Here is a 27,761-nt window from a genome sequence, read left to right as displayed (position 1 = left end):
ACATGGGGCTCCATCCCAGGACCTGGAGATCATGACCTGAGCCGAAGGCAGACACTTAACCATCTGAGCCACCCAGGCGTCCCAGATATACAGTATATTAATCAAAACGTGGTGTAGAGAACTAGGCAGCAGTAGTCACAGTTCTGTCCTTGAATATGTTGGTTTATGCTTCTTAATAGTATGAATTATGACTTTTTTAAATAACTTTTTTTTTCTTTGTCCTCTACAGGACTGAAAAGAGGAAAAGAATGTTATCTGGCTCAGAGTTGAGTGAAGATTACCCTAAGGAAAATGATTCATCATCGTAAGTTGCTTTAAGAACCCTTATGGCACTAGGGGCACCTAGGTGGCTCAGTCGGTTAAGTGTCTGCCTTTAGCTCAAGGTTGTGATCTCAGGGTCCTGGGATCGAACCCCAAGTCAGGCTCCTTGCTCAGCAGGGAGTTTGCTTCTCCCTCTTTCTCTGCCCTCCCTTCCCCGCCGCCCCTCGCCCATGCTCTTTCTCTTTCTCAAATAAAATAAAAAATCCTTAATAAAAAAAAGAACTCTTATGGCAGTAGGTCAGTGTTTCTCATATTGGTAATTACACTCACTGTGGAAAATTGGTGGAGGGCAGGGATTCAATTTATGAGAATTCGAAAGATAGAATTTAAAGTATTTTGGAGGCACCTGGGTGGCTCAGTTGGTTAAGTGTCTGCCTTCAGCTTGGGTCATGATCTTGGGGTCCTGGGATTGAGCCCTGCGTTGGGCTCCCTGACTGGCAGGGACTCTGCTGCTTCTCCCTCTCCGTCTGCCCCTCCACCCCACTCATGCTCGCTCACGCTCTCTCTCTCTCTCTCAAATAAATAAATAAAATTAAAAAAAAAAAAAGAATTTGAAGTATTCTGGTGATGGTGGATTATAGGCTCCATAGAGAGTATTTGCCATTATTGTTGCATTGATCATTTCATTGCCCTTCTCCCATCCTAGCTTTTTTTAATCTGCAATACTTAGAGGAAAAATAGAATTGAATAACTCTAAGCAGATGTTTCCTTTCCTTTTTTAATTTTTTTATTTTTTTAAAGATTTATTTATTTTAGAGAATGTGCATGAATGGGGGGAGGGGCAGAGGGAGAGAGAGAGAGAGAGAGAGGGGAAGCAGATTCTCCACTGAGCAGAGAGCCCCATGTGGGGCTCAATCTCACAACCCTGAGATCATGACCTGAGCCTAAACCAAGAGTCGGATGCTTAACTGACTGAGCCAGCCAGGCACCCCTAAGCAGATGTTTCTTGTTGGCGGGTCTTTTGTTGTGAATTCTTTCCTTATCTGTGATTTTTTTTTTTTTTTTTTTACCCTCTTCATGTGAAAAGTAGCCTAGGAGTGAAAGAATTTGAACCCAGGGTGCCTGGGTGGCTCAGTCGGTTAAGGATCCAACTCTTGATTTCAGCTCAGGTCATGATCCCAGGGTTGTGAAATTGAGCCCCAATAAGATTCTTTCTCTTACCACCCCCAACCCCCCCCCCACAGGTGAGCATGCTCTTTCTTAAAAAAAGGGGGGAGGGGTTGTGAACCCGACAGAGTTTCTAGGCAAGGAACATCAATCTTTTATAGGTATTTTCTGGTTGAGCAAAAGAGGCTAGACCTACAGTAGGACAGTCATCAGCTCACAATCTCTTCCTCATCATGGGAGGGTTTTATTTTGTTGTTGTTTTTTTTTAATTGTTTGGGAGAGAATACTTGTTACACTGTTATGAAATACCTCAGTTAATAACTTTTTTTTTAAGTTTTTATTTAATTTCCAGTCAACATACAGTGTGATACTTAGTTTCAGGTGTACAATTTAGTGATTTAGCACTTACATACAACACCCACTACTCATCACAACAAATGTACTCCTTAATCCCCATCACCTTTTTAACCCATTCTCCCACCCACCTCTCCTCTTGTAACTATCAGTTTGTTCTCTGTAGTTAAGAGTCTGTTTTTTGGTTTTCCTCTCTCTTTTCCCTCTAGATCATTTGTTTCTTAAATTCCACACATGAGTAAAATTATACGGTATTTGTCTTTCTCTGACTGACTGACTTTGCTTAGCATAATACTCTCTGGCTCTATCTACATCATTGCAAATGGTCAATTAATACCTTAACAGAAATCAGTTGATAGTCAATTAACTGGTATTCTAGGTCAAGGGTCACCAGGAGGGAGTTGGGAAAAAGCTAAAGAAACTTTATGTATTTATGGGGATTTTTTTTTCTGTTGCTGTAACAGATGTAAAACTGAGTAGGTGATAGGACTGGTGTGACATGTAAAACTACAATCACCATGGACTCAGATTCCTTCTATCTTATTGATCTATAATTCTTAATAAGTAGCTTCCATTTTGTGAACCAAGATAGCTGCTTCAGCCTCCACTCTCATTTCTGCATGCCTACTGGTGGGAATGGGGAAAGGAACAAAGGCAGGGCATACTGCTTTCCTTTAGGCTGGAAATTGTACACACCACTTTAGTGCACATTGGCCAGAATTTGGTCATATGGTTATATCAGAAATATATGAGAAACTCTGGGAAATATCCCTACCCTAGCCAAATTCTATTATGGTGGAAGGGTACAGAGGTTATTTGGAAACAACTAACAGTCTGCTGTAGTTTACCCCTCTGGCCATAGAAATATATTTATCATTCTTCCCTTACGTTTAGTCATTGTATCCAGTTCAGAGTCCAGGATCTCTGGGTGATGTGCAGTTCTCTCCATAAGGTCTAAGTGCCTTAGACCATGTACCTTATGGTCTGACACCTAAAAATACTAAAAGGCAAGTTCATCTGTATTCCTCACTCCCATCTTTATACATATGTCATTATACATTGCTGGCTTAGGCGTAGGATAACCACAGTAAAAATTTCCATTTAGAAAAGACAAGAATAGGAAACTTAAGGAGTTGCTGTTCTATAGCAGCAATGAAATCTTGGTAGGCAGAGGTTGTGAAGGCAGTAGAGGAAGTTCTTGGTTAGCCCTTGTAGCAGTCTCTGTTCTTTCCTCCAGGAGAAACTCCCTTCCTCATTGTATTTCATTTGACTCCTGACTTTGTCTTCTGGTAGATTTCTTTTGTCTATTATCTTTCAAGGCCATAGCTGAAGTGGGTTTTGAAGACTGTGTTCTTCCTTGGGGCCATGCAGCTTTTGTAGCCTGCTTCATGCTGATCAAGTTCTGGGAGTATAGAAGTATCCAGAAGTCCAGGAGTTTTAGAAATCTAGAAGTTTCTTTAAAGGTATAACAAACAGGGTTTTATAGGCTTGAGAAAGAATTGGGGCCAGTATTTTTGTTGTTTGGATTTTTTGTTTTAATCTCTTAAGTTTTGAAATAATTTCAGATTTACAGAAAAGTTGCAAAGACAGTATAGAATTTTGCTGTATACCCTTCACCCAGTTTCCCTTAATATTACCATTGAGTTGTTTTTTCACAAACTACTTCCTCAGTTACCTCCCGTCATTGCCTCAGTTTGAGAATCAGAAGCAACTGGATTTTTTTTGTCCCATATAGACTCAGATTACCAGACAATTTCAATTCTAGGCCATTGGCACAGAGGGCTGTATTCCTTTTCATCCTTGATTGTAAGGTGGCTAGTCCTTGCCCAAATTTATCTGTCTTGAATAGGACCTTGCTGAAACACAGACCAGTGTTCTTATTGTCTCAATCTTTTCCTTTAGAGCTATAGGTTCAATAAGTATGCAGTCCGCTTCCCAAGACTACAGATAGCAGGGTTTGGTTTCTTTTTAATATTTGAGAGAGAGCGCGCGCTCGCATCCATGCATGTGAGTTGTGGGAGGGGCAGAGGGAGAGAGAGAATCTCAAGCAGACTCTCCCCTGAGTGCAGAGCCTGACACAGGCCTTGATCTCACAACCCTGAGATCATGACCTAAGCCGAAACCAAGAGTCGGACGCTCAACCGACTGAGCCACCCAGGTGCCCTTACAGATAACAGTTTTATAAATATTTTGCTGTGATATAACAGTCCTCACCAACTTTCCAATCTGTAATATTTATGTTCTTACTCTCCGCCTTCCTACTATAGCTAGTGCTATATATTTTAGGTTTGTTATGGTAGCATCCCACTTCTAGTAACAAAATTTGTGGATTCAGGGTCTAGTTGTAGGAAACAAAAGTCATTTATCTAGTTAAAACACAAATGTGGGGCGCCTGGGTGGCTCAGTTGGTTAAGCGACTGCCTTCGGCTCAGGTCATGATCCTGGAGTCCCTGGATCGAGTCCCGCATCGGGCTCCCTGCTCGGCAGGGAGTCTGCTTCTCCCTCTGACCCTCCCCCCTCTCATGTGTTCTCTCTCATTCTCTCTCTCTCAAATAAATAAATAAAATCTTTAAAAAAAAAAAAAAACGCAAATGTGTTTGCCTTTAGAGAGTATGAAATGACTTACAGAATCATGAGAAAAGCTGAAAAGATAAGCTATATGTTATGCTTGCAGAATGATTTTGAGAGCTATGCCCCAGATCAGGTCACCAAAGATGCTCCTGGCTATCATCAAAGCTAATAGCTGAATTGGAAATTATCATCTCTGGAACCATGCTGCCACTACCAAGATTAGAAATCTCTACGGAAAAACTGGACACCTCCAAAATGATTTTGCCATCACAAGGAACAGAACACATGACCTCTGCCTTAATTCCATTTTGCAGATATTACACAACTATGTGTAATTTTTTTTTTTTTTAAGATTTTATTTATTTATTTGACAGAGAGCGAGAGCAGGAACACAAGCAGGGGGAGTGGGAGAGGTAGAAGCAGGCCCCCCGCCGAGCAGGGAGCCCGATGCGGGACTCGATCCCAGGACCCTGGGATCATGACCTGAGCCGAAGGCAGACGCTTAACGACTGAGCCACCCAGGTGCCCCACTGGAAGACGTTTTAGAAAAGAATTACAACTACATGATTTTTTACGGCCATACCACCCTGAACGCGCCCGATCTCGTCTGTAATTATCTTAATTCATATTTTGAACACTAGAAAATGGAGTTTTTTAGCTTTCTGGGTTTTGTAGGACAGATACACTAAAAGGTGGTTGTAATAGACTGTTGCATGCCAGTTTACCATGTTCACCACACTTTGGGATCATCCCACTTTTTCCACTTAGAATTCTGTCTGGTGAGCCCTAAATTTCTGATCTTTGTTCTGGGCTAATAACACTTTTTACAATATCACAGATTTTTTGAAGTTCAAGTTTCCTAAAAGACTCTAGATTAAGATATGTGTACAAGTGACTTGTTAAGACAGTGCTCATAGGAGAGATCAAAGTGAGGAAAGTAGGACAGGGAAGGAGAGGAAGCCAAAGAAGGGTGTGATCTCTGTGGGAGAGTAGGCTTCATCTTGATCCAGCAGGGGGCACTGGGCCTGTTCCAATTTGAAGTAAGGAAGATGGGCTTTCATGTTCTCATACTGTACAGTCTTTGGTTCTGTGGCTCTGCCCAAATGGGCAAAATATTTTAAGTATCCCAAAGGCAGTCCTCTGAAGAAGAACCGCAGGTGCTGGCTGTTGAAAACACCCAGTCTGGAGGTGTGAAAAGTATAAAAAGGGATCTGAAGGGCTCTGGTGGAGCATAACTATTAAGTTCATTCCATGTTATCACAGATTCTTCACATTGATGCCGCCCAATTTCTGGATGAGGATCTTATAAAAGGAGGATTAGAGGGATGAGCTGTAGTCCTTTTTGTCCTGTTGGTATAGATAGCCTTGAGGCTATAACTGATATTATTATCTTCTTCTTCTACCATCCATTTTAGATTTGCTGCATTCTCCACTAATACTTCTGCTGGTCTTGGTGATTTGCCTAGTGATATGACTAAGATCTTCATCGCTGTGGGGATGAGCCCCTGGTCACTATGTGCTTGTGCAGGCCATGGTTGCTAAAATTGCCCATTTGTAGTTAAAACTGAACATGACAACACTAAGAGATTCCCTAGCAAGTCCCCATTATTCCGTATTCCTCCTACCCTCATTATCTACCATCAACAGCACCTCCTTATCATAATCAAGTCAGTTACCCCTGCTAGTATGGCAGTTCCTTTCTTTGCCTGATGCTCTGCCAACATGAGGACCCCAAAATGAGTAGCGGCCATAGCTTTAGATTAAATGGGACTCTTACTGTCCCCAGGGGTGAAAAAAAGGTTCCCCTCTGAGAACCAGGACCTGATTGTTTAATGTCGCTTTAGTGGAATTCTCTGGTGAGCAGTAATATGTGAAAAAGATCCTCACCCTTTGTACACATTTCCATATGGCTATTCATATACTTCTTCCATAAATCATTTCTCCCTGATCTTCCAGGCTTGCTGCTTGCAGGCCCCTGACTATCCATGCAAACAGTTTGCCACTATCCAGGAATCCATGGCCCACTCTTTTCCTCGCACAAAGTGGATAATGAAGTGCACCTCTCAAACTGCACAGCAGAGGATTTCCTTTCACCACTCTCTTTTTGTGCAGTCCCATAATGGGTCTATAGTGCAACAGCAGTTCATTTTCATCCTCTAGCAAGATACCAAGATGATGTATCCATGAATCAGGCTAGGTTTTTCTTCCTCTTTCAGTTGGTTATAGGGAGTACTCATAAAGCCTGTTCTTGTTACTTATTCTTGCTTACTTAGAACTCATCCCAGCTATACCACTTCCATTTTATGATGCATTACTGCTGTAACTTCCTGGTCTTACAACTCTTAGGAGTATGATAGCACCCAGTTCATGATAGCTGCTCTGATTGATGACCCACAGTCAGATATTCAGTGTCTTCCAGGCCTTAGTACTATGCCAGAGGTAGTGTGGGATACTTCCTAAGGAATGTATGTATTTTTTTTTTTTGCTGGAAACAGCATGGTCTTGTTCTCAAATCCTAAAGATCTGGGCTGCAACTGTCTTTGGATGAGTGATTCTTCATGGTGTTTTGTCTTTAGGTTGGTAATTGGCTCAACTGAATCTATCATTTTCTCCATTGAACGGATCAGTACTCATAGCAACAGCCAACCCGTTCTATAGTCTTTATGGTTATTATTCCATATCACTTGTATCAGTTATCTGTTGCTGTATAACAGACCACTCCAAAACTTAGTGACTTAAAATAGTAACTATTATCGCCTATGAGTTGATGGCAACTTGAGTGGTTCTGCTTATCTGGGCCAGAATTGGCTGATTGTAGCTGGGTACTCTCATTTTTCATGCATCCGTGGTCAGTTGGTGGGTTGGCTAGTGGTTGGTTGGTCCAGAATGGCCTTACCCATATGACTGGCCATTGGCTGCCTATTGGTTGGGTAATGGGGGTGATTGGGCCCTGTGTCTTTTATCATCTACTGGGTTGGCCTGGAGTTATTCACATAGCAGTGTCAGAATTCCAAGAGAGTGAATGTAAATTTGCAAGGTGCCTTTAGCCTTACAATCAGGACTTACACACTGTTATATCTGTTGCAGTCTTTGGGGGAAAGGAAATCACAAGGCCAGCCCCGTTAAGGGATAGGAAAATAGAACTAGACTGCATTTCTTTTTTTTTTTTTTTCCAAGATTTTATTTATTTGACAGAGAGAGACACAGCGAGAGAGGGAACACAAGTAGGGGGAGTGGGAGAGGGAGAAGCAGGCTCCCCGCAGAGCAGGGAGCCCGATGCGGGACTCGATCCCAGGACCCTGGGATCATGACCTGAGCTGAAGGCAGTAGCTTAACCAACTGAGCCACCCAGGCGCCCCTAGACTGCATTTCTTGATAGGGGACCTGGGAACAAGGAAAGGAATAATTTGGGACGTACTATTAAATTTTAAAATTTAATATTAATATTTATTTTATTATTAACTTTAAAAATAAAATTCGCTTGTTTTAAATGTGCAATTCAGTAATTTTGGGTAAATTTATTGAGTTGTGCAACCATCACCGTAATCGAGTTAGAACATTTCTATAACCCCAGTAAGATCCATTGTGTGATCTACCACATTTCTTGAATGCTAGCGATATTGCATGAGCCATAGTATCTTTTAGTTTATCCTATCCCAATTCACTACAGATGAAAAATCATAGTAATTGTAAACTATAAGGTCCCAAAGGTGTTATCACCAGCAGTGGGATTTCTGTTGCTGTTGCCAAATAAGTGGTCCAGTTCCAGAATCCTGTCCCTGAAATGGAGATGTGTGTGCAAACTATTTTATTAAGAAAGTACTCCCAGGGGATACCAGGAAGGGAGTAGGGAAAGCGAGTGAGTGCAGGAGATTAAACCTAAGTGTGATATCACACAAAAATTAAGCAGAGAGGTTAGGCTTCATCCTAATTCCAGAGAGAAAATCTGTTACATAAATTTCACCTTAAAAATTTTTTCACCTTAAAGTTGTTCTGATCCAAGGCAAGGGAGCTGGGCTTCTTGACCTTACCTGTGACTCTCTCAGAATGCAGGCAAAGGATCTCTAGTAGCTTGAGGACAATCTGTGAAAAAGAACCGTAGATACTTGCTGTCAAAAACGTACCTAAGGGCGCCTGGGTGGCTCAGTTGGTTGAGCGACTGCCTTCGGCTCAGGTCATGATCCTGGAATCCCTGGATCGAGTCCCGCATCGGGCTCCCTGCTCGGCGAGGAGCCTGCTTCTCCCTCTAACCCTCGCCCCTCTCATGTACTTTCTCGCTCTCTCAAATAAATAAATAAATCTTTAAAAAAAAAAAAAAAAAAGTACCTAAGTTCATGTGGAAGAGAGGACACAAAAATGGGGTCAGAAGAAATCTGGGTAGAGTATCTGCATTATGTGCCACAGGCTTTATGCATGATGGGCCTCCTAAAATTAGCACTTTTAGTCAAAGCATGAGCGTATCTCTGACTGGTCCCACTCCACTTATATAGGTTCAGGTATTTGGGAATAATAGAGGGGGAAATGCGACTTAAGAAATTTTAACTGTAGGGGCGCCTGGGTGGCTCAGTCATTAGGCGTCTGCCTTCAGCTCATGTGATGATCTCAGGGTCCTGGGATTAAGCCCCGCATCGGGCTCCCTGCTCCGCGGGAAGCCTGCTTCTCCCTCTCCCACTCCCCTTGCTTGTGTTCCCTCTCTCACTGTGTCTCTATCAAATAAATAAATAAAATCTTTAAAAAAAAAAAAAAGAAAATTTAGCTATATGTGAAATGTAAATATTCTGAAATGATAACTATTTAAAATTAAGAACTATGTCTTTATATACCTATATACATATATATATTGAATTAAATTATTAACTGTAGGAACAACAAGGCTATGACAGATCCCTCCAGAAAGTATTTAACCAGCAGCAGAGAGAAGCAGCTGAGTTTGAAACAGTCAGAAGAGAATAGGACATCAGGTAAGTATTTGGTCTTCATATAAGATACTCATTTATTATATGATGTACTGTATTAGACTAGAAATAAAAACCTAAACTGGGACATATCTCTCTACATTTTTCAGGAATATTGCATGATTCAGTATTCGTTATTGGGTACCAAATTTGTATCCAGTACTTGGCTAAAGTATTAGAAATATAAGGGAATTTTTATTCTGTTAACAAAGAATCTAACCTTTACCTTCTTCCCTATTTAACTGCCTAAAATTAAACTTTTTCATTATCAAAGTATCTGGATCATAGAATGAATCCAAGGAATTTAAGTGGTTGAAACTGAATTTTATGAGTGTTGTTACATGTTAGAAGTTCCAGAGGATCTTGGAATTAATTGCCTAAAGCAGTTGTTTAAGCTCACATTGTACCCTATTTTTACAAAAACTAAAAGTTAGACTGTCCACAAATTGATGTCAGTGTTTCCCACATTTAACATATCTCTCTGATCCTCTGAACTCCTTAGAGACTCATCTATCTGGTATTGATTTGGATATCATGTCAGCTGGAAGTTAAATTGAAGCAAGCTAAAATATGGCATGATTTTGAGAGTTTGAGAGAATTCATTTGATTGGGACTCTAGGAACATTCTTCTTTTAGTGGTTCAGGATTGTGACTTTAGACTCCTCCAGAAAGAATTAATATAATTCTTACCTCTGAAATAATAATATATTATGTAAACTCCACTTAAGGGTTTTCAGCTTTTATAATCAACCTATAGTTAGAAAACAGAATGCTTGAAGATGTAATAAGCTGTAACAATGTTGAAGTTTTTTTTTATTTTTTTAAAGATTTTATTTATTTATTTGAGACAGAGAGAATGAGAGAGAGAGAGCACATGAGAGGGGGGAGGGTCAGAGGCAGAAGCAGGCTCCCTGCCAAGCAGGGAGCCCAATGCGGGACTCGATCCAGGGACTCCAGGATCATGACCTGAGCCGAAGGCAGTTGCTTAACCGACTGAGCCACCCAGGCGCCCAACAATGTTGAAGTTAAAGTATGTCTTAGAAAGTTGATGCGGGGGTGCCTGGGTGGCTCAGTCGATTAAGCGTCTGCCTTCGGCTCAGGTCATGATCCCGGTCTTCTGGGATCGAGCCCACGTCGGGCTCCCTGCTCAGCAAGGAGCCTTCTTCTCCCTCTCCCTCTGCCTGCCTGTCTACCTACTTGTGATCTCTCTCTCTCTCTCTCTGTGTCAAATAAATAAATAAAATCTTAAAAAAAAAAAAGTTGATGCGGAAGAGGAGAGAGTGGGAAGTGGTCAAGTGATAAGGTTCATAAAACAAAATGTAGAAGTTTTAAGTGTGTTAAAGTTAGGAAGTTAATTAGTAAAACTAACATTAACACAACCAATAACTGGTTGGAGAAAAGAGAGCAAGAATGGGGTGATGTAAATGAGCAATTTCTGATTTTTCATAATGGAGGTAACTGATACTGTTTATAATTAATAAATTAAGAAATAGTAGAAACATTATCTAGCATTATGAAGGAAATGAGGAAAACTAAGTTTTAAAAAATGGTTAGAAATAAGAAGCACAATTTGTAGAGTTTTGGGGCAGGAGAGTATTCTTTGCTTTTACAACCTTTCCACAGTGTTTGATCTTTTAACATGCATATATATTACTTTGAAGAAAAGAAAGGGGGAAAAAGAGTTAAATATGAACAGGCCTAATGCATAATTTTACCACTAAATGAAATTGGTTGATTTAGGAATTAAATTTTTCCTGTTTGTTTTTTTTAGGGCTTTTACCTTTACAGTCATCATCCTTTTATGGCAGCAGAACTGGATCCAAGGACTACTCCTCTGGTAGCACTAACTTAGACAGGTATGTGTTGGTTATGTACCTTGTGAAGGACTTGAAGTGCTCTCTTCTTGAGAATATTGAATTGAAGGGATAGGCTGTCCGTTATGCTCTAAGTGAATAATTTAAAATAACAAAATTGATCAGAATCATAGACTCGTGACATTTTAGTTAGATAGTAATCTGGAAATGTTTTAATTTTCAGATGCTTTTTTTTTTTTTTTTTTTACACTTTTCAGCAAATGTATAAACTGAGGTCTAGGGAGATTTGTACTGAGGCCATAGGTTGTGACTGGCAATGTGATCAGATTCTAGAGCAGTGTTATTTTCCATCATGCCAAGCGATGAACATACTAAGATCTCTCCTCAGGCATTTTTATTTTTATTTATTTTTATTTATTTTTATTTTTAAAGATTTTATTTATTTGACAGAGAGACAGCGAGAGAGGGAACACAAGCAGGGGGAGTGGGAGAGGGAGAAGCAGGCTTCCCGCTGAGCAGAGAGCCCGATGTGGGGCTCGATCAGGACCCTGGGACCACGACCCAAGCCAAAGGCAGTCACTCAACCAACTGAGCCACCCAGGCGCCCCTCTCCTGAGGCATTTTTTTTTTTTTTAAAGATTTTATTTATTTATTTGAGAGAGAATGAGACAGAGAGAGAGAGCACGAGATGGGGGAAGGTCAGAGGGAGAAGCAGGTTCCCCGCCGAGCAGGGAGCCCAATGTGGGACTCGATCCCGGGACTCCAGGATCATGACCTGAGCCGAAGGCAGTCGCTTAACCAACTGAGCCACCCAGGCGCCCCTCTCCTGAGGCATTTTTAAATTGCCTTTGTTGCCTGTGTATTTGTTAAGCTACTACCAAAAGTTAAGACATTTTCTTTAAAAAAAAACAGGTTGTACACAAATTGTACAATTAGTATATTTTACTGAAAAAGGCTACTCAGAAATTTAATTGCTGATCCTATAGATATTAAATTTTTTTTGAGATTTATTGAATATAATATATGAGACAACTGCTGAGTACTTGTGAAGAAGGCATGATCTTGGAATGTAGCCTGGAGGGGCAGTGGTAAATGTAAAAAGGTAAGAGTAATGGTGGTGTATAATAGATATGCTATATAATGACCTATGGATACTTTGTTTTTTAGTAGAATTTAATTCAAAGTGGTAAAGAAAAAATCTTGATTATTTCATAAAATGAGGTGAAGTAAAGAATTTGATACTGTATTTTTAGGTATATTCAGCCTTGAGTGGTATTTCACTTTATAACTGCAGTGGCAACTAAGTTATTTAAATTTAAGAAACATATATCTGTTTATTAGAAGAATTTTAAAGGAATCCAAGTTCTTACAAAAACCTAAATTTAGTTTGTAAATAATTAAACGTGGTACAAATTTCTTCTCAAAATAATAGAATTCACTGCACATGGGAATGGCTAAGGAAAATAAATTTTTTTAATGCAAAGCTTTGTTCAAAGATGAAGTGAAAATTTCCAAATCAGTGAGTAAAAAACTGATATTGAGTAAAGGCTGAAGTCATAGGGCACATGGAAAACACAGACTAGAGTCAACTAGAAAACCAGCATGAGATTGGAAACTGAACATGACCCCAGGCCAGAATTTGGTTTCTTAAATGAAGCTGCATATCTAGAACTGCTCTCTGTGCTAATAAACCAAGGCAAAACACTTCTGTAGAACTACCTGGGTTTGGAACCATAAATGTGCTGCTTGCCTGATGCTCCCCGAGCAGAGTGCAGATACACAGAAATGGGAATTTCAGTGACTGGCATCTGTGTTACCAGCATAGGGACAGGAATTCTGAACCTCTAATGTGAAGTCCCATGCAGATTAGAGGTCCACACTGAGGCAACTACTGAACAAGTCAAGAATGCCTGATTGTTGGAATGAGAAGGTGGTTAATGTGAAATGAAATGAAGAGACTTATGTTGCGCTCCATGGTCTCCTCCATGTTTTTTTTTTTTTTTTAAGATTTGTTTATTTTAGAGAAAGCATGTGAGCGGGGGGAGGGGCAGAGGGAGAGGGAGAGGGAGAGAGAGAATCTCAAGCAGATTCACCACCAAGCACAGAGCTGGATGTAGGGCTTGATCTCACAACCCTGAGATGATGACCTGAGCCAAAACCAAGAGTCAGAGGCTAACCAACTAAGCCACCCAGGCACCCCTATCCTCCATGTCTTAATAGCATTTTGGAGAAAATAAGACCAAGGAAAATAAAGACAAGGAATTTGTCAGAGAAATAATGGATGAAAATGATAAAGTCCACACATTGAAAAGCTTCAACAAATGCCAAACAGCAGATACTTAAAAAAAAAATCCACATTGTAGATGAAATTTTAAAAGCTACTTGAAGGAAAATATTTATAAAAAGAAAAGAGGTTGACATTAGCAACAGCAGAAACAAGACACTGGAGTAACAGCATCAAAGAATTCTATACCCAGCTAAATTATAATTCAAGAGTGCAGACAAATAATGCTGTTTTTAGATACAGAGACAATTTATTCTGCAAGAAGCAAACTGAACAAAGGAAGGAATGAAAATATCAGTGAGCAAAAAAAATTATAAAAGTATATTTAAAAATGTAAATGCTTTTAAAATTCTTTTGTATAGTAAGTGCATATGATAGAAACTTCAGAAGTTACAGGGTGCATACAGTGGAAAGTAAATCTCCCTTTCTTTTCTAATTCCTAGTTTATTTTTCCAGAGGCAACTACTATTATTAATATCCATTAAGGATTATCTTATGCATCTAAATAGTTTAATAGTTTTTATAAAATGAGGCTACAATAGGCTTGAAAGCAAAACAATTAATAAAAATTAGACAATAAGGAGAAATACAGGAGTGGGGAAGAGTATAGGGAAATTAAAACATTTTAAGTTACTTTTGAGAACTTAAGTTACACATATTAAAAAGTTAAAGGTGACTTCCACTTCTGACCAAGATGGAGTAAAAGGGACCAGATTTGCCCTCCTTCATGAAACAACTGAGGACCTGGACAAAATACATGAAATATTATGGGTCTCATGACATTGGACATGAGGCAGTGAAGGACAGTGATCCATGAGAGATGGGAAACAAATGAAATTAGCCTGTTGACTGCCCCCCCTTGCTTCCTGGAGAAAGTTCCCAGGCTGCCACGCAAGGAGGGGGAACCAAACAGAGCCCTGTGCTCTTCCTGAGTTGAGGAAATGGAGCTGGGAGTCCTGGGAAGCCAAGGCATCTGGAATTCACAGAACAGAGACCGGAGGGGATAACTAAACAGAGAAAAAAACTGCAGAGGGTCCCCCTTGAGTATTCAGTTGACTGCTGATCAACTTACGCATTTGAGTAAACTAGCCAAGGCCTGGGAAGGAAGCACCCACGGGATCTAAGGGAATAATACTTGGAGTTCACGTAAAGCCAGACATGTTCCTGTTCCTGATAGCAGGAGTTTGCATGCTAAGAAAGGTCTTCCCTCATTAACAAGGAAATCTATCCCTGGACTAATTGCTGCTCTGTCCCCACGTAACAAACCTTAAAAGCAAGACTCACTCAGATCATACTGTTTCCAGGTAACCTAACCACATCTCAGAGCAAAATTCCGGAGTGTTTACAGAAATCAAAAATATCTGGCACCCAATAAGGTAAAATTCTCAGTGTCTGGCATCCAAGAAAATATACTAGGCAGACAAACAAGCAGAAAAATACAACTCATATGGAGGAGAAAAATTAATAAATACTGACTCAGAAATGACACAGGTGATAGAATTAGTACATGGATATTAAAAGTTATTAGTCCAAAAAAAAAAAAGGTACTAGTCCAGATCAGTCATGATGTTAAATATAAATACAGTATGTTCCAGTTAAAGAGAGAAAGACTGGATTTTAAAGGAAAAAAAATAATAATCTGTATCCTATTTAAAAGAAACAACTACAACATAAAGATGAAGAAAGGTTGAAAGCAGAAGGATGGAAGCAAATATACCTTGCACTGTTCAAACTACAGTGTTTAGTAGTGCACAGTAAGAGATATAACTAATAGAAAGCTAATGATAAATTTTAGGGTAGGGGCACCTGGCTGGTTCAGTCAGTAGAGCATGTGACCCTTAATCTTGGAGTTGAGTTCCAGACCTGCATTGAGTGTAGAGATTACTTACAAATAAAATCTTAAAAAAAGAAAGTGTAAGCAGATTAAAGACCTAAATAGGAGGAAAATGAGAATTAAAACTTTTAGGAGAGGGGCGCCTGGGTGGCTCAGTCGGTTAAGCCTCTGTGTTTGGCTCAGGTCATGATCTCAGGGTCCTGGAATCGAGTCCCGCAGAGCAGGGAGCCTGCTTCACCCTCTCCCTCTCCCTCTGCTGCTCCCCCTGCTTGTGCTCTCTCTCTATCAAATAAATAAATAAAATCTTAAAAACAAAAAACTTAAAGAAAATAGGAAAATATTTCTGTGACCTTACATTACAGAATTATAGAATTCTTTTTTTTTTTTTTAAGATTTTATTTATTTATTTGACACAGAGAGAGAGCGAGAGCAGGAACACAAGCAGGGGGAGTGGGAGAGGGAGAGCAGGCTTCCCGCCAAGCAGGGAGCCCGATGTGGGGCTCGATCCCAGGACCCTGGGATCATGACCTGAACTGAAGGCAGACGCTTAACGACTGAGCCCCCCAGGCGCCCAGAATTAATTCTTAAGACACAAAAATTCAGGGCAGTGGCCAGGCAGCCCAGCTTCGCAAAGGCTCTTGTTGCACTGTGGCCTGCCACCAGGATGCTCAAGAGGGAGGTCAACTCTGTGGTCTGGGGTGCGGGGAGGCAGTGAAGGAGGAGAAACCTGCTCCTGCAAAAGTAGAAACGAAGCCAAAAAAGGCAGCAGAAAAGGATAAATCTTCAGACAAAAAAAGTGCAAACAAAGGGGGAAAGAGGGAACAAAGGGAAAACAGGCTAAAGTGGCTAACCAGGAAAGACATACTTGCAGAAAACAGAGAAACTGGGGCACCTAGGTGGCTCAGTTGGTTAAGCATCTGCCTTTGGCTCGGGTTGTGATCCCAGTGTTCTGGGATCGAGCTCCATGTTGGGCTCCCTGCTCAGTGGGGATCCTCCTTCTCCCTCTCCCTCTGCAGCTCCCCCTGCTTGGGATCTCTTTCTCTGTCAAATAAATAAAAAGCTTTTAAAAAAAGAAAATGGAGAAACTAAAAATGAGGAGAGTCCAGCCTCAGATGAAGCAGGAGAGAAAGAAGCCACATCTGAGTAATATCATAAACCATGTCTTATCTGTGGTCCTTGTCTCCCTTCTTGTATAATCTGGAGGAATATTTTATTTTTTTTTTTAAAGATTTTTTATTTATTTGACAGAGAGAGACACAGCGAGAGAGGGAACACAAGCGGGGGGGGAGCGGGAGAGGGAGAAGCAGGCTTCCCGCTGAGCAGGGAGCCCGATGCGGGGCTCGATCCCAGGACCCTGGGATCATGACCTGGGCCGAAGGCAGACGCTTAACGACTGAGCCACCCAGGCGCCCCGAGGAATATTTTTATCAACTATTTTATAAATGCAAGTTTTTTATTAGCTCTAGAAACATTTTTAAGGAGGGAATCCCACCTCATCCCATTTTTTTAAGTGTAAAAATTTTTTTTTTAAGAGGTTAAATCATTTGCTGATTTTTTCTTGGTACAACCAGAAAGTAGTAGGATATTGAATATGGGAGACTTTGATTGTCTTGGGTGTCAGCTTAACATTCCATAGATGGGGTAGTTTTTCTAACCTATAATACCAAGCATACTAAATGGCAGTTTGGAGTCAGTCATGCATTTAATAGGTCATGAACATTTTAAATTACTTCTTTCCCCATGTTGTTTTTGGTAGAACTGTTTCCTAAAGAAAACCACTCCTTGATCTTGGCTCCCCCGTCAGAATTTTGTACACTCTGTAACATCTTGGCAGTCCAGTTTTCCTAGTAACTTTGATAATGTGCTGTGCAAGATTGAAAATTTAAGTATGTAGTGTATATGATATTGTGAATTAATGGGACTTAACAGTGTAACAGCATATCAACATTTCAAGATAATTGGTACTTGATAAGAAAAACTATCATTATCAATTATCATAAATTGGTACTTGATTAAGGAAAATTTGCCTTCAAATTTTAAGCTGGAAGGTCACTGGAAGATGTTTTATTTTTTTTTAATTTTTTAAAGATTTTATTTATTTGACAGAGAGAGACACAGTGAGAGAGGGAACACAAGCAGGGGGTGTGGGAGAGGGAGAAGCAGGCCTCCCACGGAGCAGGGAGCCCAACGCGGGGCTCGATCCCAGGACCCTAGGATCATGACCTGAGCCGAAGGCAGACGCTTAACGACTGAGCCACCCAGGTGCCCCACTGGAAGACGTTTTAGAAAAGAATTACAACTACATGATTTTTTAGATTTTTGGTACATACACTAAGAATTGTGTGCAAATTGAAATGTCTACTCATCCTCAGAACAACCAATAAAAACTGAATTATGAAAGAAAAAAATTAAAACCAAAAAAGGTTGATAAAGACTATGTAAAAACTTAAAACTTAGAACATATACAGGGCTCCTGAGTGGCTTAGTTGATTAAGCGTCTGCCTTTGGCTCAGGTCATGATCCTGGGGTCCTGGGCTCAAGCCCTGAGTCGGGCTCCCTGCTCGGCAAGAGAGCCTGCTTCTCCCTCTCCCTCTGCCTCCCACTCCCCCTGCTGGTGTTCTCTTTCTCTCTGTCAAATAAATAAAATCTTTAAATTAAAAAAGAAAAAACTTAGAGCATATAATAGACAAAGGATTAGAACGTGAAATACAGGAAAAACTGCAAATCATTAAGAACCCAGTATAAAACTAAGGGTACACAAAAGCAGTTCAGAGAAGAGCAAACAATTGTAAAAATATGTTCAACTTCAGTAGTAATCAGGAAGATGCAAAATAGAACAACAGTGAGATCAATTTCCCTCATTAATGTAATGGAGACCATGTGAAGAAATTGAAATTCACTGTTAGTGGAAATAGGAATTGGTACAGCCTTCTTGAAAAACAAATTACAAGGTCTCAGAAAATTAAAAATTAAAAATGCTTATTCCTAACATTTTCACTTCTAAGCATATAAACTAAAGGAAGTTCTCCGGGAGATTATGTAAAAGAATATTTTTTGTGTCATTATTTGTAATAGTGGGAAAAGTTAACTGCCTAAATGTTAACTGATGTATCATATCCATTAAGTGAATAAAAGTAAATAGCAAAGTCAAACTATATTAGAGTTTTTCTCAAGTCATTAGTAATTATAGGTTAAGTAGGTATAGTATCATATGCCTCTTCAGCTGTCTATTGACAGACTTGCTAATTTACATTTGGGGAATTTTTCCCCAGGTGATCATTATTATTGATATTTCCTCCTCAAGTTTAGGATTTTTTTTTTTTCAGACATTGACTTCTCTGAATCTACTAGGGGAAAAAATAGCATGCAAAATTGTTTTGCTTATGCACTATCTATTCTGTTTTATAGGACCAATGTTTCAAGCCAAACTCCCTCTGCCAAAAGAAGTTTGGGATTTCTTCCTCAACCAGCTCCTCTTTCTGTTAAAAAACTGAGGTGTAACCAGGATTACACTGGCTGGAACAAACCAAGAGTGCCCCTTTCCTCTCACCAACAGCAGCAACTTCAGGGGTAGGTAAATTCTTTATAGTTTACTTTCTTTTTATAAAGTCATTAACTGAAACATATTTTGCTTGATGTCAAAAAAATGATGAAAGTCATATTAATTATAGTTCTCAAATATGTACTCACTTATTAAAGATTTATCACATCCATAAATAATGGTAACTCCATTATCCAGTCTCCAGTTTTTGAACTTTGAAAAAAATATGTGTATATAACATAATCATAAAGTAGAAAATGCGTATTCTCCAATCACACATACTTCATCATTACTGCTGAGATACTTTAACAGTTTTATGTATATCCTCCCCATCCCCTTCCTGCTTATATTTTTATTAAACACATAAAAAAGAGATCATAGTATAATAACTGTAATAATAGTAGCAGTCATACCTGAAGTCTTTGTTATATGCCAAATACTGTGTGCTACGTGCTTAAATAGATTTTTTTCTTTAAATCCTCAGAGCCCCTCTATGAGCTAGATGTATCAAAAATCTGCTTTTACAAATGAAGTAACGAAGGCTTAAAGAAGTTAATTAACTTTCTCAAGGTGATATAGTCAGTGGTACAGCAGTAGTAAATCTAGTCAGTTGGACTTCACTTGCATTCTTTTTTTTTTTAAAGATTTTATTTTTATTTATTTTTTTTAAGATTTTATTTATTTATCAGAGAGAGAGAGAGACAGAGGCAGGCAGAGGGAGGAGCAGGCTCCTTGCTGAGCAAGGAGCCCGATGTGGGACTCGATCCCAGGACCCTGGGATCATGACCTGAGCCGAAGGCAGACGCTTAACCAACTCAGCCACCCAGGCGTCCGATTTTATTTTTAGAGAGGGAGAGTGGGCATGCATGAGCAGGGAGAGGAGCAGAGGGAAAGGGAGAGAGGGGGAGAGAGTGAATCTCCAACTGATTCCACGCCGAGCACAGAGCCTGATGCAGGGCTCAATCTCATGACCCTGAGATCGTGACCTGAGCCGAAATCAAGAGCCAAATGTTCAACCGACTGAGCCACCCAGGCTCCCCTCCACTTGCATTCTTAACCATTGTGCTCTGTTCTCTGTTCCCTGATTTTTTTCACTCCACATTGATCATGGGCTTCCTCATATATTAATACATAACCTTCAACCACGTTAGTGTGCATTTAGATTTCCCTTTTTTCCCATTACAGTCCAGGCTAGAATGAACATTCTCATATACATATCTTTTTAACATTTATTGGAAGTTTTCTATAGGATAAATTATTGGAAGTGTGTTTTCATTAAGATTAAAGGAAGGCACTTTGAAATGTTTTATTACTATTACCAAATTGCTGTCCTCAAACTACCAGCTTGTTTTCAGTGTCATTCAGATTACTGTTTTTGTACCAGCTTGAGGTTATCTTTTTACTTCAATGAGTGGCATCTCCCAATTTGGCTTATCCATTGTAATATATATGTTTCATGTCTTAGCAGATAATATAAAATATACAGTGAAGGTATTTCACTTTCTTCTCTGTTTACCTGTTCCTTTTCGCTGAGCTTTTTTTTTTTCTTTGTTAAGAGAGACTAAGTGTGTGCATGTGCAAGCAGTGGGGAGAGGTAGAGAATCATAAGCAGGCTCCATGCCCAGCATGAAGCCTGATAAAAGGCTCGATCTCACAACCCTGAGATCACCTGAGCAGAAATCAGGAGTCAAATGCTTAACCAACTAAGCCATCCAGGCACCCCAATAGACAAAATGTTTAAATAAACTGCAGGGAGAAAAACAGTTGTAAAATAATAGCTGAAGATCATCAGTACTCCACTTTCAATAATGGATAGAATATATAGACAGAAAAATCAGTAAGAAAATACAGGATTTGACCAACACTATGAACTGCCTAGATCTTACGGATGTATATAGAACACTCCACCCAATAACAACATTATACACATTCTTCTCAAATGCACATGAAACATTCTCCAGGAGAGACCATATGTTAGGCCACAAAATAAGTCTTAATTTTAAAGGTTTGAAATCATCTAAAGTATCTTCTTGAATCACAATAAAATGAAGCTGGAAATCAGTTATAGATGGAAAAATGGAAATATGTAGAAATTAAATAACACACTCAACCAGTAATGTCAAAGAAGAAATCACAAGGGAAATTTAAAAATACTTAGAGATGAATGAAAGCTTTAGCGGCCTACCAGAATTGAGGGATGCAGCAAAAGCAGTGCTCAGAGGGAAATCTATAGCAGGAAACATCTACATTAAAAAAGAAATGTTGGTGAGGCTGTGAAGAAGTTGGAACCCTTGGACTTTGCTGGTGGGAATGTAAAATGGTGCAGCTGCTATGGAAAATAGTATAGCAGTTCCTCAAAGAATTAAAAGTAGAATTACCATAAGATCCAGCAAGTCTGTTTCTGGGTATATATCCAAAAGAATTGAGAGCAGTGACTTGAACAGATATTTATACACCCATGTTTCACCTAAAGGTGAAAGCAACCCATGTGTCCAATGATAGATAAACCAAATGTGTTTTAGACATGTAATGGAATACTGTTTAGCTTTAAATAGGAAAGAAATTCTGACACATGCTACAATGTGGATGAACCTTGAAGACATGCTAAGTGAAATAAGCTGGTCACCAGAGGACAAACAAACACTGTATGATTTCACTTATATGAATTACCTAGAATAGTCAGATTTCATAGAGTCAGAAAAAATGGTGATTGCCAAGGAGAGGGCAATAGGGAATTATTGTTAAATGGGTACAGAGTTTCAGTTCCAGAAAATGAAAAAATTCTGGAGGTTGATAGTGGTGATAGTTGTACAACACTGAATGTACTTAATGCGTCTGAAACTTGCACCTTAAAATGGTTAAATAGTGGAGCTCCTGGCTGGCTCATTCGGTAGGGCATGCATGCGACTCGTGATCTCTGGGTTGTGAGTTTGAGCCCTACGTTCGGCATAGAGTTTGCTTAAAAAAAATCTTTATAAAAATGGTTAAATGGTAAACTTAATGTGTATTTTATCATGATTTTTTAAAAAATGACCTCAAATCAATAACCTGACTTTACACCTTAAGGAACTAGAACAAGAAGAGCAAACCCAAAAGCTAGCAGAAGGAAGATGAGAGATAAATAAAATAGAGACTAGAAATTCAAGAGAAATACAAAATCAACAAAACCAAAAGTTGATTCTTTGAAAAGATCAACAAAATCAACAAACCTCTTATCTAAACTGATAAAAAGAGAAGACTCACATAACTAAAATGAGAAACACAAGTGAGTGTATTACTACCAACCTTACCAAAATAAAGATTTTAAGACAATACTGTGATTTCACCACCAAATTAGATAACTAGATGAAATGGGCAGATTTCTAGAAAGAAGAGTTGTGCAGCTCTGGAAAAGAAAGTGTAAAAAGTTGAAGAAGGTATGTGAACTCAAAGCCAAAATGAGATACCATTTTTTACACCCACAAAGGTGGCTGTAATTTTAAAAAAGAAACCTGAAAATAACAAAGTATGTGTTAAGTTAAAAGAAGTCACTAAAGAGTATACACTGTATAGCATTCCTATCTTTTGTTTTTTATGAAAAAAGAAGTAAAATATACATGTTTGATTTTATGTATACATAAACTATTTCAAATATATAAAATGGAATATGTAAAATGTAATGTTATATTTAATATTTTATGTTTTATTTAAATTAGAATATACACAATATTTAAATCTAAAATTTTATGTATTACATAAAATATATAGATACTTCACTTTTTATATTTTAAGTTGCTGTGTCTTCAAGTTCACTGGTATTTTCTTCAGTGTCTAATCTGGTAATCTCATTCAATAGTATTTTCATCTATTGTGTTTTCCATCTCAAATTAATTTGGGGGTCTTTTATATCTTCTGTTTCTTTCCTCTTAGGTTTATGGTTTTGTTTGCACCTGTGATCACATGAGGCATATTTATAATAGCTGTTTTAATATCTGCAATTGGGTTTGATTATTCTGAGACTTGTGTTTATTAAGCTCTTTGGTGTCAAATCTAGAGTGGACTTTATTCTAAGACTAATTTAATTCCTTTTCTAAAGCACCGCTCTTCGGGGATTTCTAGTAATATCCTATGAGTTCACCTACGTCTCTCCACTATGGTGGGAACTCAAACAATTTTGGGTCCTGCATGAGCTCTGGGAATTATTCTGTTAATAGCTCCCCAGTAATCATTCATTTCCTTGAAGTTCTTGCCTGGTGTCTTGGGGTTTTACCCTAAGCATGCACAGGTTGGTATTCAGCCAAATACCCAAGAGACTGTGCATATTTCTGGAGTTCTTCCTTTGCACAGCTCCCTCCTCTCAGGTACTCTGTCCCAGAAATCTTAGCAGCCTCAGCCTATCAAACTCCAGTTTCTTTCAGCTCAATTCAGCATGATTTCTGGGCTCTGTTTGGGTACCCCTCCCTGGATTGCAGTTCACAAATTGCCTGCAGCCAGAAACCCTGCATAATGGATGGCACTCACACTGTTTGTTTCCCTTCTCTTAAGGATCACAATCTTGAGCTGCCTGTTGTTCAGTATTTTGTCTGTTGTTTTTTTCATTGTCTATGGTAGTAGGATAATTCCAGACCCTGATACTTTCTCGTAGTCTGAAGTGAAAGTTCTCCAGGGTATTCAGAATTGACATCACCGGTGTTCATAGGAATATCATATACCTCTGAATGTGAAACCCTTGGAAGGACACAGTATCACTGTGTGTCACTATGTGCTTTTCCAGCCTGAGCTGAATCTCATCATGAAGAAATAGCAAACCCAACATTAGGAACAGTACATTAAAAAATAGTGGTGGGGGTGGGGAGGTTGTATTCTTCACAAATGTCAATGTATGCTAGATAAGAGCATATCAGCATTAAATTTGATAATGCTGGTAACTGCTTTGATTATATAAGGGAATCTTCTTGTTTTTGTGAAATACACCCTGAAGCATTTAGGGCTGAAGGGTTATGATCTATGTAACTTATTCTCACATGGTTTAGGAGAAATACAGGGAGAGGTGCATTAAATGGTAAAGCATATAGTACAAAAGATTAACAATTGGTAAATATGGATAAAGAATATTCTTGTGCAGCTTTTTTGAGAGTTTGGGAATATCTTCAAATACAAGTGTTTTAAAAATATGTGCTTTAGAAAAACGTTTGGCAGTACCCGCTAAACCTAAACACATATATCCTATGACCCAGCAGTTCTACTTCTGGGCATATACTTAAGAGAAGTGAGTTAAGTTATATCTCTCAATGAAAAAATTAAAATTATAAATAAGAACAAATAGCTCTTTGGATAAGTCCCCAGTTATTTTTAGCATTCATTTGAAAATGTATAATTTTCTTTTCTTTTTTTTTTTTTTTTTAAAGATTTTATTTATTTATTTAACAGAGAGAGACACAGCGAGAGAGGGAACACAAGCAGGGGGAGTGGGAGAGGGAGAAGCAGGCCTCCCACTGAGCAGGGAGCCCGATGCGGGGCTCCATCCCAGGACCCTGGGATCGTGACCTGAGCCGAAGGCAGACGCCCAACCATCTGAGCCACCCAGGCGCCCTGTATAATTTTCTTTGTTACAGTCTTATAATGCAGTGGTTCTCAAAGTATGGTCCCCAGACCAACAGCATCAGCATCAACTGGAATCCTGTTAGAAATGCACAGTTTTGCCCCCTCTCTGTCTAGATCTACAGTTTCTAGTTGAGGCCCAGCAATATGTATTTTAACAAGCCCTCCATGTGATTGTGATGCATGCTATACTGGAGAACCCCCTACTTAAATGAACATATGTCAGGAACTACTGTTGTCTTCAAAAGTACTATTTTTTTCATTTTCAGCTTCTCCAATTTGGGAAATACCTGCTATATGAATGCTATTTTACAGTCTCTGTTTTCACTTCAATCATTTGCAAATGACTTGCTTAAGCAAGGTATCCCATGGAAGAAAATTCCACTCAATGCACTTATCAGGTAATTGTTACATACTTACTAAGTAACCTTTTACCTTATTGGTTATAGAATAGAGTTTTAGACAAACTTTTATGTGTCATTGTTAACAGTCTTTAAAATATGCTAACCAGACTTTTGTAAAATGTCACTAAACTTCTCTTGTTTTAACAGACGCTTTGCACACTTGCTTGTTAAAAAAGATATCTGTAATTCAGAGACCAAAAAAGATTTACTCAAGAAGGTTAAAAATGCTATTTCAGCTACGGCAGAGAGATTCTCTGGCTATATGCAGAATGTGAGTACTAATTGTTTTTAAACATTTTAGAGATAAGGGAAATTGAAATGATTTCAGTGTATTATCTAATTTCTATTTTAAAATGAGATTTGTGGGGCACCTGGGTGGCTCAGTTGGTTGAGCGACTGCCTTCGGCTCAGGTCATGATCCTGGAGTCCCGGGATCGAGTCCCACATTGGGCTCCCTGCTCAGCGGGGGGTCTGCTTCTCCCTCTGACCCTCTTCCCTCTCGTGCTCTCTGTTTCTCATTCTCTCTCTCTCAAATAAATAAATAAAATCTTTAAAAAAATAAAATAAAATGAGATTTGTGTACATATGTTCATCACAAGTTGAAAAACCTGAGGACTTATGGTAAGGTTTAATATGACTCTTCTGTGTATTTTATCATATTTGAAAAATACAGATAACATTTGCCATTATAGGAACTTGGGCTATTTTAGCTACAAAGGCTATTTTAGAAAAAAATACTTTATCTTAAAGGAGTGATTCATTTATTCATTCATGCTAATCCAACTGGTAGTTAAAAATATAAAATCTGGGGCGCCTGGGTGGCTCAGTTGTTTAAGCGACTGCCTTCAGCTCAGGTCATGATCCTGGAGTCCCGGGATCGAGTCCCCATCGGGCTCCCTGCTCAGCAGGGAGTCTGCTTCTCCCTCTGACTCTCTCTCCTCTCATGCTCTCTCTCTATCATTATCTCTCTCAATAAATAAATAAAAATCTTTAAAATAAAAAACATAAAAAATATATATATAAAATCTGTCATTGTTCTTTTTTAAAAATTTTTCTTTAAATTCATTTTAACATAGTGTTGTGTATCTAATAACACACTGTATGTTACATGTGTAATATAACATACAACACTATACAATAATATAGTGCATTATTAGTTCCAGAGGTAGAATTTAGTGATTCATCAGTTGCAGTGTCATTTGTTCTTATTCACAAAATATGTACCCCCAAATTGTTAGAGTAAATCTGATGTTTTTCACATATGGTACTGACCTCCGAGTGCTTTAGTTGTATAATTCACAATGTTAGCAAGCTATCATTGTGGTAGGAAAGGTTTTGATCTTATGATTAAAGATATTGTGCCTTCTTAGGATGCTCATGAATTTTTAAGTCAATGCTTAGACCAGCTGAAAGAGGACATGGAAAAGTTAAATAAAACTTGGAAGACCGAACCTGTTCCCGGAGAAGAAAATTCGTCAGATATTTCAGCCACAAGGGTGTACACTTGCCCTGTTATTACTAACTTGGAGTTTGAGGTTCAGCACTCCATCATCTGTAAAGCGTAAGTAACCTCTAAGAAAACTCTTTGCCCTTTTAATTCTTTATGGGAGGTGATTAAAATTCTTCTAGAAGGTTTTAATTCTTATCTTCCTTTCTGTGTCATAAGGACACATAAATGCGTAGATTCTACCAAACATCTCTTTTCAAAGCATCTTTATCTTCTGTAAAAATGCTTTGTAGGGTGAGAACTAAGGAGAACTTGACTATTTTGTCATGTGCTGTAGTGCTGACTAAACATTTAATTTCGCTCTACAAGTTTGTTTTTGTGGGGTTTTCTTTTAATCTCTGTGTAATATCGAGTACTTTCGGAATACTTGTTCTTTTCTTTTTCCCTGAAAAGACTCCCTCCTATTGCTTATTTTATTAAACCAAATTGTTTTTATTAAAAATGGGTTGTTTTTTTTTTTTACAGGATCAAAATTTGAATTATTTTTAACTTTTGCAGTGCTTTTTAACCATGTTTATATTGATTATTCAGGCTGACTTCCTACATTTAGGTAATTTCCTTGCTCGTTACCAAGACTTCTTTCTATATCATGCATTTCACATCAAAAGGTTCTATTTTGAGGGGCGCCTGGGTGGCTCAGTCATTAAGTGTCTGCCTTCGGCTCAGGTCATGATCCCAGGGTCCTGGGATCAAGCCCCGCATCGGGCTCCCTGCTGCGGGGGAAGCCTGCTTCTCCCTCTCCCACTCCCCCTGCTTGTGTTCCATCTCTTACTGTGTCTCTGTCAAACAAATAAATAAAATCTTAAAAAAAAAAAAGGTTCTATTTTGATTAATCTTTCAGTTATCAATAGTACATCTCTGAATATGTTTTTTCAGAGAGAGTAGAATTTTCTGTATAAGCAAGAATTGTGTTGCCTTCACACAGGAGTTAATACAGAGTTATTGAATCACACATTGCCTTTCCCCCTTAGTATCTTACATATACTGTCCCATCGTGTCTTCTTATTCTGTGCCATTTGAGAGAAACCTGATTTTGTGGGTAATCTTTCTCTTCCTGAAAATCTGTGGTATTCTTTATTTTTGAAATTCATATTTTCACAAGTTTGCATCTAAGTATTTTGTTTAATTTTGCCTTTAACATGATGGAGCTTTCTCGTCTGAAAGATTTGGGATTTTCTTCCGCTCAAATTCTGTAAATATTACAGAATAGTTTGAAATTTTCCTTAGAAATACTCAAAACCCATATATTAGCTATCCATTCTGTCTTCCATATTTCTACTTTTCTTAGACTATTCATGAGGTCTCTCCCAGCTGTAACATTCTAATAATTGTGACTACAATTTTGAACATTCAAATGGACACTAGAAAGATAGTTTTGTATCACTAGTGTGTGTGACATTTCTTGTCTTCATCATTTCTTCAGTCTTTTGTTTCCCCAGTAGATAAATTATTTTTACAAGAAAAAGTCCAGGTCTTTTTTTTTTTTATT

At 38.7% G+C, this 27,761-nt stretch overlaps 1 protein-coding gene across 1 annotated transcript in view; it reads left to right on the top strand.

The window, feature by feature from the left end:
- The window catches only part of USP37 (ubiquitin specific peptidase 37), a 73,497-nt gene that overhangs the window by 8,897 nt on the left and 36,839 nt on the right, over positions 1 to 27,761 (top strand). The window contains exons 5-11 of the mRNA XM_044913404.1: positions 230 to 304; positions 9,217 to 9,314; positions 11,080 to 11,164; positions 18,649 to 18,810; positions 24,631 to 24,762; positions 24,913 to 25,036; positions 26,136 to 26,326. Coding sequence (XP_044769339.1) covers positions 230 to 304; positions 9,217 to 9,314; positions 11,080 to 11,164; positions 18,649 to 18,810; positions 24,631 to 24,762; positions 24,913 to 25,036; positions 26,136 to 26,326 — 867 coding nt within the window. The remainder of the gene's footprint in view (positions 1 to 229; positions 305 to 9,216; positions 9,315 to 11,079; positions 11,165 to 18,648; positions 18,811 to 24,630; positions 24,763 to 24,912; positions 25,037 to 26,135; positions 26,327 to 27,761) is intronic.

Source organism: Neomonachus schauinslandi, chromosome 3 (assembly GCF_002201575.2).
Source record: "Neomonachus schauinslandi chromosome 3, ASM220157v2, whole genome shotgun sequence".
Classification (NCBI taxonomy): Eukaryota; Metazoa; Chordata; class Mammalia; order Carnivora; family Phocidae; genus Neomonachus; species Neomonachus schauinslandi.
This window is presented reverse-complemented; position numbering and strand designations above follow the sequence as displayed.